This window comes from Canis lupus, chromosome 5 (genome assembly GCF_011100685.1).
Source record: "Canis lupus familiaris isolate Mischka breed German Shepherd chromosome 5, alternate assembly UU_Cfam_GSD_1.0, whole genome shotgun sequence".
Taxonomy (NCBI): domain Eukaryota; kingdom Metazoa; phylum Chordata; class Mammalia; order Carnivora; family Canidae; genus Canis; species Canis lupus.
In genome coordinates, this window is record NC_049226.1 from 56,405,468 (window position 1) to 56,421,587 (window position 16,120).

Consider the following 16,120-nt stretch of genomic DNA (forward strand, 5'->3'; position numbering starts at 1 on the left):
AAACAAGCAGCAAGATAATAGATTTAAATTATGTTGTCCTAGTAAATGTTTAATAGCAGGATCACAAAGGTGGGAGAGACCTAATTGATGGATTTACCAATTTTTTTGGTATAAATATTTCCACTATAGGTAGTTTAAATCACTTAAAGCAAAGATGAAAAGAGATATGCAAAATCAGATCTTGCAAGCTGGTATGAGCCAGTAAGTATCAGTTTCAACAAAACACTAATTTGGGGCACCTGGGTGGCTCACTGGTTGAGCATCTGCCTTTGGCTCAAGTCATGATTCTGGGGACCTGGATCAAGTCCCGCATCAGGCTCCCTGCAGGGGTCCTGCTTCTCCCTCTGCCTATGTCTCTGCCTCTCTCTCTGTATTTCTTCATGAATAAATAAATAAAATCTTTATTAAAAAACCCCACTAATTTAAACTCTATATATCAATAACCACAGTAAATGAAAAGGATATTAAAAGCCCAATTAAAAGCAGAGATTGATATATTGTTAAAAAGCAAGACCCAACTATATGTTGCCTACAAAAATCTAATTCAAAAACCACAAGATACCACCTTGCATAGCTTTTATTAAAAAGACGAGAAATCGCAAGTGTGAGGATGTGGAGAAAAAGGAACCTTTGTGCTCTATTGGTACACATGTAAATTTCAGCCACTATTAAAAAAAGGCATGGAAGTTCCTCAAAAAATTAAAAACAGAACTACCATATGATTCAGAAATTCGACTTCTGTGTATTTATCTAAAGAAAACAAAAACACATAACTCTAAAAATTATATGCATCCCCATGTTGTTTCCTGCAGCATTATTAACAACAGCCAAGAAATGGAAACAATCTAAATGCCCATCAATGGATGAATGGATAAAGAAAATGCAGGGTGGGGGCATGTAGGTGGCACAGTCAGTTGTGTCTGACTCTCAGTTTTCACTCAGGTCGTGATCTCAGGGTCATGATCCTGAGGTCATGAGATCAAGTCCTACAGTGGGCTCCATGATCAGCAAGGAATCTGCTTAAGACTCTCTCTTCCGGGGCAGCCCAGTGGCTCAGCGGTTTAGCACCGCCTTCAGTCCAGGGCCTAATCCTGGAGACCGCGATCAGTCCCACGGTCGGCTCCTACATGAGCCTGCTTCTCCTCGACTATGTATCTACCTCTCTCTCCTTCTTCTGGTGGTCCTCTTGACTAAATAACTTTTAAAATCTTTAAAAGAAAAAAAAAAGATTCTCTCTCCCTCCCCACTGCCTCTTTCCCCACTATCTCTCTCTCAAATACATTTTTAAAACTTAAGAAAGAAAGAAAGAAAGAAAGAAGAAAGAAGAGGAAGGAAGGAAGGAAGAAGAATGGAAGGAAGAGCAAGAAGTAAGGGGGGGAAAGAAACAAAATAAAGAAAAAAGAAAAGAAAGACAGATAAGAAAATAAAGAAAGAAAAAAGAGAAGGAATACGGAGACTCACCTAACGAAACCCCCGCCAAAGCACAATACACAAAAATAAGAAAAAAGACAGAAAAAAAAATGCAGGAGGGGAATAAATATACAATGGAATATTATTCAGCTATGAAAAAAATGAAATCTTGGGTCACCTGGCTGACTTAGTCAGGAGAGCATGCAACTCATGATCTCAGGGTTCTGAATTCAAGTCTCATATTGGGTGTAGAGGAGATAACTTAAAAAGCAATAAGAAGAATGAAATCTTGCCATTTACGATAACATGGATGGACCTTGAGACATTATGCTAAGTGTTACTAGCCAGAGAATGACAAATATGATCTTGATTATATGTGGAATCCAAGAAAATAAATAAGGTGCATCTGGGTGGCTCCGTCAGTTAAGTATCTGACTCGATTTCAGCTCAGGTCATGATCTCAGGGTCACAAGATCAGGCTATGTGCTCGGCTCCATGTTCAGCAGGAAGTCTGTTTGAGATTCTCTCCCTCCCCTTCTGTCCCTCCCCACTGCTCACATATGTGTGCATGCTCTTGCTTTCAAATAAATAAATCTTTAAAAATTAATTAATTAATTAAATATGCTCATAGATACAGAGAACAGACTGGTAGTTGTCAGAGGCAAGAGGTAGAAGGTAGGCAAAATAGATGAAGGGAGTCAAAAGGTACAAACTTCCAGTATAAAATTAAAAAGTCATTGAGGATGTGCCTGGCTGGCTCAGTTAGTACAGCATGCAACTCCTGATCTCAGTTCCGGACACACATTGAGTGTAGAGATTAATTAAAAATAAATTCTTTCAAAAAGTCAGGGAATATAATGTACAACATGGTAACTCTAGTCAATAATACTGCATTGCATATTCAAAAACTGCTAAGACTGTAAATCTTAAAAGTCCTTAAAAGTTCTCATCATAAGAAAAAATAGTCTATCTGCCTCATGATCTTGTGGAAAACTGACAGGACTAGAGCCATTTTAAAATGGAGTTGGAGCAGCCACGGTAGAGAAAACACTTTATCTGCTTTCGCTTGAACTGTCTAAAATCTTCTGGACAAAATAGTAATTATTTTAAGCAATTGTTTGAGAGGTCAAAAGAACAGACTTTCATCATTAGACTGGTGGTTATGAACTTTCTGGAAAAAAAGTCGACAGTTAATGTATGACCTGGAGTAATTTGCCTTGTAAACATGCGTAGAAACTTGTTTTCCTTCTTTTATTCAACTCAGGTAATTGTCCCCTTCTTCTTCCTCTAAAAACCTGTTGCTTTCACCCTACAAATGGGAATCCTATTGGGGTATTTACTTCAATCTATGCTCCCCACACTGCGATTCTTTAATCCCAAATAAATGCTCATTTGGCGCTCAAAAAAAATGTCAATAACTATGTTTGGTGACAAATGTTAACTAGATTTATTGTGGTGATCATCTCACAATATATGCAAATATTGAATCATTACGTTGTATACTTGAAACTAATGTAATTGTGTATGTCAATTATACCTCAACTTAAAAAAAATTAATTCAGGGACACCTGGCTGGCTCACTGGTTGAGCATCTGTCTTCAGCTCAGGTGGTGATCCCAGCCAGGGTCCTGGGATGGAGTCCCACATCAGGCTCCCCATGGGGAGCCTGCTTCTCCCTCTGCCTACGTCTCCAACTCTTGCTCTGTGTGTGTGTGTGTGTGTGTGTGTGTGTGTCTCATGAATAAATAAAATCTTTTTAAAAAATCCAATTCAGGGATCGCCGGGTGGCGCAGCGGTTTAGCGCCTGCCTTTGGCCCACGGCATGATCCTAGAGACCCGGGATCAAATCCCACGTCGGGTTCCCTGCATGGAGCCTGCTTCTCCCTCTGCCTATGTCTCTGCCTCTCTCTCTCTCTGTGTGACTATCATAAATAAATAAAAATTTAAAAAATCTAATTGAAACATAAAGACAGAATAAATAAAATCTTAAAAAAAAGGGGGATGCCTGGGTGGCTCAGTGATTGAGCATCTGCCTTTGGATCAGGGTGTGATCCTGGGCTCCCCACATGGAGCCTACTTCTCCCTCTGCCTATGTCTCTGCCTCCCTCTGTCTCTCATGAATAAATAAATAAAATCTTAAAAAAAAAACATAAAGACAGAAATAGGCAAAAGGATGGGAAAAGACATACTATTCTAATTCTATTCAACAGAAAGCTGAAATGCCTATATTAATATCAGACAAAATAGATCTAAAATCAAGAACCATTATAAGGGATAAAAGATGGTTATCCCACAATGATGGAGTCAATTTATCAAGTACCTAACAATCCTAAATATTACTATATCTTATAGCAGAGCTTCAAAATACATGAGACAAATACTGATACAACTGAAAGAAATAGACAAATTCACAGATTTGCAGAAGAGCTCAATAACCCCCTCAATAACTGATAGAACAAGCAGACAGAAATATCAATAAGGATATAGAAGATTTTTTTAAGATTTTATTTATTTATACATGAGAGATGCACACAGAGAGAGAGACACAGAGAGAAAGGCAGAGACACAGGCAGAGGGAGAAGCAGGCTCCATGCAGGGAGCCCAATGTGGGACTCAGACGCCAGGATTCCAAGATCATGCCCTGGGCCCAAGGCAGGCGCTAAATCATGAGCCACCCAGGCGTCCCAGGATATAGAAGATTTGATCAATATTAACAACCAATGTAATTTAGCTTTTATAGAACACCCAATAACATCAGAGTATATATTTATTTTAAGTGCACAAAGACTATTAATCAAAATAGACCATATTCTGAGCCAAACAGTAAGTCTCAGTAAATTAAAAAGTATATTCTCTGACCACAGAGATTTAAAACAGAAATAACAGAAAGATATCTGAAAAATGCCCAAATATTTAAAAATTAAGCAACACACTTTTTTTTTTCTTTTTTAAAGATTTTATTTATTTATTCATGAGAGTCTCAGAGAGGCAGAGATACAGACAGAGGGAGAAGTAGGCTCCTTGCAGGGAGCCCAATGTGGGACTCGATCCCAGAATTGGGATCACACCCTGAGCCAAAGGCAGACGCTCAACCGCTGATCCACCCAAGGGTCCCATGTAACACACTTCCAACACATGGGTGAGAGAAAAATCACAATGGAAATTTTTTTTTCAAGTCTTTAGATTCCAGTTAGTTAATATACAGTGTAATATTAGTTTCAGTTGTAGAATTTAATGATTCATCACTTACATACAACACCCAGTGCCCCCCTTAATAATCATCACCCATTAAACCCATCCCCCTCACCCAGCTCCACACTGGTAATCATCAGTTTGTTCTCTATTTGGGTATTAGTTCTCTTTTGGGTTTGTTCTCTATTTGGGTTAAGAGTCTGTTTCCTGGTTTACCTCTCTCTTTTTATTTTTTGGGGTAAAAAATTTTTCAAAGATTTTATTTATTTGAGAGAGAGAGAGAGAACACAAGAGGTGGGGAGGGTTACAGGGAGAAGGAGAAGCAGGCTCCCTGCTGAGCAGGGAGCCCTACACAGGTCTCTATCCCAGGATCCTGGGATCACAGCCTGAGCTGAAGGCAGATGCTTGACAGACTGGGCCACTCAGCATCCCTTTTTTTTTTTTTTTTGAAATTTTAAAATAACTTGAAATAAATGAAAAGAAAAGTATGACATAAAAAAATGTGTGGTTTGCTGCACAAGAGGTTTTTGGGTTTTTTTTTAAGATTTCTTTTATTTATTTGAGAGAGAGAGAGAGAGAGAGAGCTTGGTGTGGGGAGGGGCAGTAGGAAGGAGAAAAAATCTTAAGCAACAGACTCCATGCTGAGTGTGGACCCTGATGCAGGGCTTAGTCCCACGGTCCTGAAATCATGACTTGAGCTGAAAACAAGAGTTGTGAGGATCCCTGGGTGGTGCAGCGGTTTGGCACCTGCCTTTGGCCCAGGGCACGATCCTGGAGACCCGGGATCGAGTCCCACGTCAGGCTCCCAGTGCATGGAGCCTGCTTCTCCCTCTGCCTATGTCTCTGCCTCTCTCTGTGTGACTATCATAAATAAATAAAAATTAAAAAAAAAAAACAAAAACAAGAGTTGTGAGCTTTGGGGTGCCTAAGTGGTTCAGTTGGTTAAGCAACTGCCTTCGGCTCAGGTCATGATCCCAAAGTCCTAGGACCTTAAGCAACGTTTTAAAAAACTCTACAGCATCAAATACCTACATTTGAAAAAAGGACACATTTAAAAGCAATGACCTAAGCTTCCAACTTAATAGACTATAAAAATAAAGAGCAAGTTAAACCTAATGTAAGATAAAGGAAATATTAAGGATCACAGATCTAACTAGAAAGTGAACAGAATGAAATAGAATGAATAGAAATTAGCAGAATGAACTAGAAAAGAGAAAAAATTGAGAAAAATCAATGACAGTAAAAGCTGGTACTCTAACAAGATCAATAAAATTGGTAAACACTTTTATTTTACTGATCATGGGAAAAGGAGAGAAGATAAAGATTAACAACATCAGAGAAAGAGCAAGGACATATCCAAAGATCTTACTCTAAAGGTGTACTATGAGAATAATACAATCAACTTTTTGTCAATAAATTCAACAATTTAGATGAAGTCGATAAATTCCTGAAAGGGCATTATCAAAGCCCTCAAAAACAACAACAACAACAACAACAACAAAAACCACCCAAATAGTAATATATTTACTGAAGAAATATACTGAACTTAAAAGGTTAAAAACTTTCCCATAGAGAAAACTCTAGACCCCGATGTGGTTTTTAATAATTTTCAAATAAAAGTTATCAAGGTATTTATCATTCACCACTTAAGAAAAAAATCTATTTTTCATATATCATAAATGCTAGGTACTCCTATTAGGGACTTACCTAATAATCTTATTTTGTACTGTTCTCCGGCTCCTACCCTCCAATCTAGTTTTTCAAACTATCTCCTGAACATATTATTATTATTTTTTGTAGGCTCCACTCCTAACTCAGGGCATGAACCCACAACTCTGAGATCAAGACTTGCATGCTCTACTGACTAAGTCAGCCATGTGCCCCTGAACATATCATATTATGATCATTCCAACATCTATGACTTGGCATATGATGCTTTGTCCCATACCCAGAAAGATCCATCTTTCCCTCTCTTTTATTATCTTTGTTTTATTATTATAATTATCCTTATTTGTGATATAATCATTTCACATAATTATTATCTCTTATTGTCTTTAAGACCCAACCTAACATTTTCCACTTTCTTGAAATGTTTCCTGAGGGAAAAAGGGAAATAGCTCTTATTGATTTGAATGCCTATTCTGTGCCATTCTCATGATTACTAAGAGATTCTATATCTAATTGTTTATAGAGATATTTTAATGTTTCAACAGAGAACTGAATCAGATTGACCTCATAAATTAGATAAATAGTATAATCTTCGATGAATAGGCTAAAAGTTATCTTCAACTCGTTTTCTAACAATGGCTCTAGTTTTAGGGACGCCTAGCTAGCTCAGTCAGAAGAGCATGCAACTCCTAATCTTGAGGTCATGAGTCTAAGCCCCATGTTGAGTGTAGTGATTATTTAAAAAAATAAAACTTAAAAAAAAAACAGGGGTACCTAGGTGGCTCAGTCAGTTGAGCATCCAACTCTTGGTTTTTGGCTCAGGTCAGGATCTCAGGGTCCTGGAATCAAGCCCCACATCAGGTTCCCTACTCAGCAAGAAGTCTGCTTCTCCATCTCTGTCTGCCACTCCTCCCTGTCCATGCACTCTCACTCTTTCCCTCTCTCTTTCTCAAAATAAATAAATAAAATCTTTTTTTTTAAAAATGTCAGTAAGCCCATACCTATCAATAATTACTTTAAATATAAATAAAATAATTCTCCAATCAAGAGACAGAGTGGCTGAATGAATAAAAAGACAAGACCCATCCATATGCTGCCTATAAGAGAATCACTTTAGATGTAAAGACATAGAGATTAAAAGTAAAGGGATGGAGTGGATGGAACTAGAGGATATTATGCTAAGCGAAATAAGTCAATCAGAGAAAGACAAGTATCATATCTCACTCATATGTGGAATTTAAGAAACAAAACAGAAGATCATATGGGAAGAGAGGAAAAAATAAAACAAGACAAAATCAGAGAGGGAGACAAACCATAAAAGACTCTTAATCATAGGAAACAAACTGAGGATCACTGGAGGGGAGGAGGTGGAGAGATGGGGTAACTGAGTGATGGACATTAAGGAGGGCATATGATGTAATGAGTACCAGGTGTTATATAAGACTGATGAATCACTAACCTCTACCACTGACACCAATAATATATTACATGCTAATTAATTGAATTTAAATTTTTAAAATGTGCATTAAAAAAAAGTAAAGGGATGGAAAAAGACTTTCTATGCAAGTGAAAACCAAAAGAAAGCTGAGATTGCTATAGTTATATCAGATAAAACAGACTTAAAGACTAAAATAAGTGACAAAGGTCATTATACAGGATAAACTAAAACTTACTTCTATTTGTTACACATAAGATTCAAATATTCAATCTTTTTTTTTTCAAATATTCAATCTAAAGAAAAACACTTCATTATTTTGGCTGTCCTCCACATTCACATGTTGATATACTTATTAAAGTATAATTATGTTTGGTCTTATTATTTTAAGTCAGCTTTAAAACCTCAAAACCAGCCACCCAATGACAAAGGGGTCAATCCAACAAGACAACATAATATTTGTAATTATTCATACACCTAAGACAGGAGCACCTAAATATATAAACCAAATGTCAACAGACCTAAAGAGAGAAGTGGACAGCAATGCAGTAATAGTATTGTACAGAGAACTTTAATACCCTACTTGTATCAATCGATAGATTATGCAGACAGAAAATCAATAAGGAAACATTGGACCAGATGGACTTAACAGACATATACAGAACATTCCACCCAGAAGCAATAGAATATACATTCTTCTGTGGTACACATGGAATATTCTCCAGAATAAATCATGTGGTAGGCCACAAAACAAGTCTTAATAAATTTAAGAAGACTGAAATCATCAAGCATCTTTTCCAACCACAATGGTTTAAAACTAGAAATCAACTACAAGAAGAAAACTAAAAATTCACAAACAAGTGGAAATTAACACGCTACTGAACAACCAAAGGGTCAAAGAAATAAAAAAAAGAAATCAAAAAGTATCTTAAGATGAATGAAAATGGAAACACAACAACAAAAATTTACAGAATGCAGCAAAAGCAGTTCTAAGAGGGAAGTACATAGTGATAAACTCCACTGAGAAACAAGAAAAATCACAATATAAACCACACAAAAACAAACAAAAAACCCATTTAACTTTACACCTCAAGGAACAAGAAAAAGACACACAAACAAGGCCCAAAGTCAGTAGAAAAAGAAAATAACAAAGATCAGAATGGAAATAAATGAAAGAGAAAAAAAGCAAATAGAAATGAGTGAAATTCAATGCTGTTTTTTAAAGAAGATAAACAAAATGTCCATGCCTTACTTTCTCACCACTTCTCCATTAATTCAATCAAACATAATTATATCTTATCACACTGTCTTCCATTTAACATCCTGCCAATTTTTCATCTTTTTTCTCTTTAAAATGTATTCTAAATAATTATTTTTAATCTAGTCCAGTTTCACTAATTCTCTTTTCAGTTATGTACAATCTGTACAATCTGTATCTTTTTGATTTCTTAATTTTGATTTATTAATTTTTATTATTTTATTTTTCTCTTCTAAAAACTCTATTTGTTTTCATGTCTATAATGTCCCTTTTAGCAGTTTCCTATGTCCTTAGGATATTTCCAAGCTTGTCTTTTATTCCTTTAAACATAGTGTGTCTAAATCTACGTTCAAGAAATCCAGTTTCTGAGGTCTGAGATCACTTTTTCCTGTGCCTTCTTTCTCCTGGTTCCCAATTATGGTGCCTTGATCCTTTAATGCCTGCTTATCTTTGACTCCATGTCTTAGAAAATTACTTGAAGAGTTCTCAAAGTTTCCAAAAGAAAATGCTTTCCTCCAAAAGCAAATTCACACTTATGTCTGTGAAGTGCCTAAGTAACTACCATTCTGGAACCAATTTAGCCTCAATTCAAATTTATGGTTTGTTTTTTTTGTTTTGTTTTGTTTTTTTTGACTGCTCTGTAATGAGAATTTTGGTAGCAATCTCAATAAGGACTAGCTTGTAGTTTATTAATTATCAGTGAAAGGTTTTTCTGGGGGATTTCTTTCCCTCTCTTATTCACCCCTGTTCTACACAGGGCCATGCCAACTCTCCTTGTAATCTCATGAAAGTGTGGAAAAGAGGGCATAGGGAAGGAGGACAGTTTTTTGGGGGGTTCACACTTACCCAAGGGTTTGTCCCAGCAGAGCCCCAGTTTAATGTGGGGAGTGGATATTAAACTTCTGATCATGGGAGGACCTCAGTTTTGACTACTTTCCTCTTCATTCTAGGGGGCCATCAAAACTGAAGCTCACAACTTCCTGATCAAAGGCATTCAAGGTAAAAGCAGCTTCAAATACTGATCCTGCAATTCCCTTCTCTCTTTAGCACATGAATGCCTTTAGGATTTTTTTGTTTATATCCTATTCAAATATCTTAACTGTCATTGGTAGAATTGGTTCAAATAACCTGGCTTCCCATTACCAGAATCATAAGTCCCACACTTTAGTTATCCTCTTCAATGTTAAATGGAATTAATTTTTGAATTAATAACTCACAAGTTAAATAGGTAAGTCACCTCAAATTCGATTATTTGACCTCTCTGAACATCGGTTTCATTACTGACAAAAAAGTTAAACGAAATTATCTCTCTGATTCTTTACTGCTCTAATATACCAGAATTTATGCATATATATCCAATGTCACTTTTCAGATTGTGAATTGTATCAGCTCATTTAATAACTATGCCAAATTATGCTTTATAATGCTTTTTAACAGGTTCTATTTACAATAGTCAGATAGGCAAAGTATTCTCGCTGTGTTTTAACAACTCCAGAATAACAGTAAATAAGACTCACATTTAATAAAATGGCTCCCTTCTCCATCTTCTCAAACCCAAGAGCCAAGACACAATCTGCCACACCTTGAAAGAAAATGTAACTATTAGGGAAAATTAAATTTTCAGACACCTAGCAAAGTATCATTAAGTACTTTAAGGAATTTATATAAAATGGAAAAAGATGCTATAACTCTATAAAATGTTTAATAAGCAAAAAATTAGGGAAAATTCTTACATGATTCTATTTTTTTTAAGATTTTATTTATTTATTTATTTGAGACAAAGAGACCAAGAGAGAGCACAAGCAGGGAGGAGGGACAGAGGGGAAGAAGGAGGAGACTCCCCACCCAGCAGGGAGCCCAGTGCAGGCTCTCAATCCCAGGATCCTGGGATCATGACCTGAGCCAAAGGTAGATACCTAAAGGACTGAGCCATCCAGGTGCCCCTACATGATTCTCAGTAAGAGGAAAAATTAGGAAAGTATTAATTTTTCCTTTGATTCCCAATATGCTAACAAAACTTTTTATTAATATGGAAATATGGTTCAATGAAAAATAAACAGCTAATTTTGAATTTTACAATACTAAAGAAAATTTTTAAAATGTTTAAAGGATCCTAATCAAAATCTTTTCAATTTTTTTATTTATTTATTCATGAGAGAGAGAGAGAGAGGCAGAGACATAGGCAGAGAGAGAAGCAGGCTTCTAGCAAGGAGCCCCATGTGGGACTCGATCCCAGAATCATGTCCTGAGCCGAAGGCAGGCGTTCAATGGCTGAGCCACCAGGTGCCCCTCAGCTCAGGTCCTGATCTCAGAGTTGTGAGTTCAAGCCCTGTCTTGGACTCCATGCTGGGCACAGAGCCTACTGAAAGGAAGGAAAGGGGAAAGAATAAGTAAAGGAAAGGAGAAAGGAAAAAAAAGGAAAAAGGAAAGGAAAGGGAAAAGAGAACTGATGAAAGGAGGGGGCAATAACCTCATATCTATTTAAGCACACCAGACAAATAAGCGATCCTCACCACCCTGAATCAGATTCCGGGCCATAAACAAAGCAGTAGAACCAGTGGCACAGTTATTGTTGACATTTATTATAGGAATTCCAGTCAGTCCCAAACTGTGATAGATAGACCTCTGCCCACAGGTAGAGTTACCTGTATAAAAAGAAACAAAAACTGTAATATCTGCAACATGGGAATTTATGAAGCTGCAATGTAACACAGGATACCACATTAGGGTTTTTTTTTTTTTCAGTGTTATGCCTTTGCCTAGCACAGACACACGTGCTTAGGCACAACAGTAAACTACTGACATCTTATTCAGAAACAGTTTTAGAATTAAGCATTACTTACATTCCAAATATAAAAAGTCCTCAAAACACAGTATATGTATACTTTCTTTACGTGTTACAGATGTAGGAGAGTCGAGAAATGACCAAGTAATAGCAAACAATTCAAACTGGCTAGGACTACATGATAAAGGAAGCAATGTTTCATTTATACCTCAGCTATGAATCTTTAAAACAACACCAATTGATTAAAAGGCTATGATTTTCTCTTCATATAAAGGTTCTACAACTTCAAAAAGTTTAAAAGATCCTGTATGGCAGGGTGCTCCAGAAAAACAGTGATGCAAGCTGAATACACTTTTGACTCCCTTTCCCAAGTCACATGGACACCAAGGCAGGCATGCTGGAGCGATATGATAGGAATACCTGAAGGTACAGACTCTCCAAGAAGTCGTTAGGGATGGGCAGCCCCCGTGGCGCAGCGGTTTAGCATCGCCTGCAGCCTGGGATGTGATCCTGGAGACCTGGGACTGAGTCCCACTTTGGGCTCCCTGCATGGAGCCTGCTTCTGTCTCTGCATGTCTCTGCCTCTGTGTGTGTGTGTGTGTGTGTGTGTGTGTGTGTGTGTGTGTGTATGTATGAATAAATAAATAAAATCTTAAAAAAAAAAAGTCTTCAGGGAAAACAGCAAGGTTCAGGACCTTCTTTTGAATAAGTACATTGTGAACCTCTTTGACCTAATAAATTTCCTTTTGAGGATTCTCTTTATACCTTGAAATCTCCAAAAATAATAATAATAATAATAATAATGATAATCACAAATAAGCACAAAGATTCATCTACGGTAATGCTTACTATAGCCTTTTATGATAAGTAGAAATTAGAAACAATTTTAAATGTCCAATAAATACACAAAATGTCCACAAACAGGATATCATTACAACTACTAAATAAACTGTAGTAAATCCCCAAAACTAGAAAATCATGCAATCATTAAAAATGCTACAAAAGGGACGCCTGGGTGACTCAGCGGTTAAGCGTCTGCCTTCCGCTCAGGGAGTGATCCTGGAGTTCGGGGATGGAGTCCCGCATCGGGCTCCCTGCATGGAGCCTGCTTCTCCCTGCGCCTGTGTCTCTGCCTGTGTGTGTGTGTGTGTGTGTGTCTCATGAATAAATAAATAAAAATAAAAAATAAAACTTAAAAAAATAAATAAAAATGCTACAAAAAGACTGGGCATTCTAATTGTCCATTAAAATGCAGTGGATTGGGCACTTGGGCAGTTGGTTAAGCATCTGCCTTCGGCTCAGGTCATGATCCCACACGGGGCTCTCCCTCTCCCTCTACTCCTCCCCTCTGCTTGTACTTTCTCTCTCTCTTTTTTTTTTAAAGACTTTATTTATTCATGAGAGACACAGAGAGAGAGGCAGAGACATAGGCAGAGGGAGGAGCAGGGTCCACGCAAGGAGCCGGATGTGGGACTCGATTCCGGATCCTGGGCAAAGGCAGACACCCAATCGCTGAGCCACTCAGGCGTCCCTGCTTGTACTTTCTCTTGCACATTCTCTCTCTCTCTCTCTCTCTCTCAAATAAATAGATAAAAATCTTAAAAAAAAAAAAAAGTTCTCTTTCTTCCTCTCACTCTGCCCCTCCCCACTCACTGCCTCTCTCCCTGCTCTAGTGCATATAAGTGCATGCACTCTCTCTCTCTTTAAAACAAAACAAAACAAAAAAGGCAGTGGATTTTATGATACATCTGTGCAATGGAATTTTACGCTATCATAAAAAGAGAAAGACCAAGGAAGCTCTTTATGATACAATTTGGAGCAGTAGCCAAGAACTACTAATTAAAAAAAAAAAAAAAAAAAAAAAAAAGAAAAAGAAAAATCAAGATACAAAATAGTGTGTTTAGGGATCCCTGGGTGGCGCAGCGGTTTAGCGCCTGCCTTTGGCCCAGGGCGTGATCCTGGAGACCCGGGATCGAATCCCACGTCAGGCTCCCGGTGCATGGAGCCTGCTTCTCCCTCTGCCTGTGTCTCTGCCTCTCTCTCTCTCTCACTGTGTGCCTATCATAAATAAATAAAAATTTAAAAAAAAAAAAAAAAAACAAAAAAAAAACAAAATAGTGTGTTTATCATGCTACTATGTGTGTAACAAAAGAAAGGGGAAAGGGGAACTTACATACTCACACCCACTTGTATGTACAAATCACCTCTGAAAAGACTAGAAATTAGTGAAATTGGCTATCTAAGGGAAGGGAACCATGTGACAGGGAAACCGGAATAAGAGTGAGACTTTCCACTATATAACCATCCACTATTGGTATTTTTGTATCATGTAAATATTTTATCTATTCCAGAAAAAAAAAACTTAATCGAAAAAATGTTAATAATAATATAAAGAAAGACTTAATGGGGAAGATGAGAAAATAGAAAAGTAGATTACCAAAGGTATGTATGCTGGGATCTTCACTTTTTTTTTCTTTTTTTTTTAATTTTATTTATTTAAGTAATCTTTACACCCAACATGGGGATCAAACTCACAACCCAGAGATTAAGAGTTGCATGCTCTTTTAAGTGAGCCAGCTAGGTGCTCCAAGATCTTATTTTCTTTCTTTCTCTTTTAATTCTTCTTCTTCTTCTTCTTCTTCTCCTCCTCCTCCTCCTCCTCCTTCTCCTCCTTCTTCTTTCTTCTTCTTCCTTTTTCTTTTCTTTCTTCTTTCAAAGGATTGCTTCAAAACCATGCCTCACATAGACTCAATTTGACTACAACTTTTTTCCATGTTTTATTTTATTTATTTTCTTTTTCTTATGTTTTTACTTATTTATTTGACAGGAGGGGGGAGCACAAGCACAAGAAGGGCGAGTGGTAGGCAGAGGGAGAGGGAGAAGCAGGCTCCCTGCTGAGCAGAGAGCCTGTCTTGATCCCAGGACCCTGAGATCATCACCAGAGCCCAAGGCAGACATTTAACTGATCTTGTTTTCTTTCAGAGGAAATTCCATGTGCATGCATAATTACATACATTCATATTCACTGGAGGATTACATAAAAAAATTAATGGTAATAATTTCTGGACTGGACAATGGGATTACAGGTGACTTTTTTCTTGCTTTTTTTTTTTGTGTGTTCCTGTTTTTTGTTGGGTTTTGTTTTTGTTTTTTGTTTTTGTTTTACAATTAGTGTATACTGTTTTCCTAAATAGGAAAAAGTTTAACGAAGAAATTTTCTTGAATACAAAAAAGTCAATAAATACAAACTTTAAGGTCATAAAAGAGCAAACGTTTATCTTCTAAACAGTTATTATCTTTACATGGTAGAACTATGGGTAATTTTTTTCTTTTTCAAAGATAATGTATTTTAATTTACTTCCTGTTTTGGCAATAAACAATAGCAAAAAAACATATACTAACTAGGCTGGCACACAATGGTAATCTAGGAATGATGGGAATAAGACTCTGAATTCTGAGTATGGAAGGTTAAAATTCACAAAGGCCTCCGAATTGTTCATGAAGCTGCTGCTAGATTAGGTGAAACATTAAAAAAATATATAGTTTACCACATACCATAAACGTAGCCAATACATGCCTGTTCCACTACCGAATAAGGGATCTGTGCATCAGCTAAAGCCTTCTGGCCTATAAAAACAAAAAGGTTTTATCAAAGAGTGCTTTGAGTATTTTCTTTAGGTGAGTCAAAACTAAGTTTAGAGTTTTCCCAGAGTAGATCTACCTCTAAATAGTCCCTGTTCAATTCAAATGACAAATCCTTCATCAAGTCATCTCAGATCCCTACATTCAGAAGTAACTATTTCTTCCTCTATTTCTTCCTCTAAGCTACTACTTTTTCACACCTGCTTTTTGATACTTAACATCTTCTGTCCTAACTGTACACGTAACTATAAATACATTAAATCCCAAAGTCTTTTTTTTTTTTTTTTTAAATCCCAAAGTCTTAAAGCTCCTTAATGGCAAGGTCCTTGTCTTACTCATCTCTGTAGGTCCACTGCACATCTAAAGGACAAAACTATGAATATCATTACTAGGGGCGGGGGAATGTGGGGTGGTGGGACACTGCCACAGAGCCCTTCGATGTCCCAGCAAACAGCTGGACAGTACATAATATCAGGCCACTGTTTGCCCTGGCTATCTAGCAAAGAATGCCCAAACTCTTTTCCCTTTGTCCTTTCTAATGAATCAGTAGCAATTGCCTATATAGATTCCTCTTCCTTGACTGAGGCTCCTTTTTATGGTTGCAAGGCTACTCTACAACCAAGATAGACTATATAATAACTCTAATGTTCAAAGATCTAAATTTTATTACCTGCTTCTCTTGCCAAGTCAGGGTAGTCTAAATTCTCAACTCCAGGCTTCAGGAACTAGA

At 37.1% G+C, this 16,120-nt stretch overlaps 1 protein-coding gene across 1 annotated transcript in view; it reads right to left on the reverse strand.

Annotated features, from left to right (window-relative positions):
* Positions 1–16,120, reverse strand: part of SCP2 (sterol carrier protein 2) — a 103,817-nt gene that overhangs the window by 83,309 nt on the left and 4,388 nt on the right. Inside the window, exons 2-5 of the mRNA XM_038537506.1 lie at positions 16,061–16,115; positions 15,304–15,375; positions 11,477–11,608; positions 10,481–10,545 (exon numbers count right to left, since the gene is read on the reverse strand). Coding sequence (XP_038393434.1) covers positions 10,481–10,545; positions 11,477–11,501 — 90 coding nt within the window. The 5' untranslated portion in view covers positions 11,502–11,608; positions 15,304–15,375; positions 16,061–16,115. The remainder of the gene's footprint in view (positions 1–10,480; positions 10,546–11,476; positions 11,609–15,303; positions 15,376–16,060; positions 16,116–16,120) is intronic.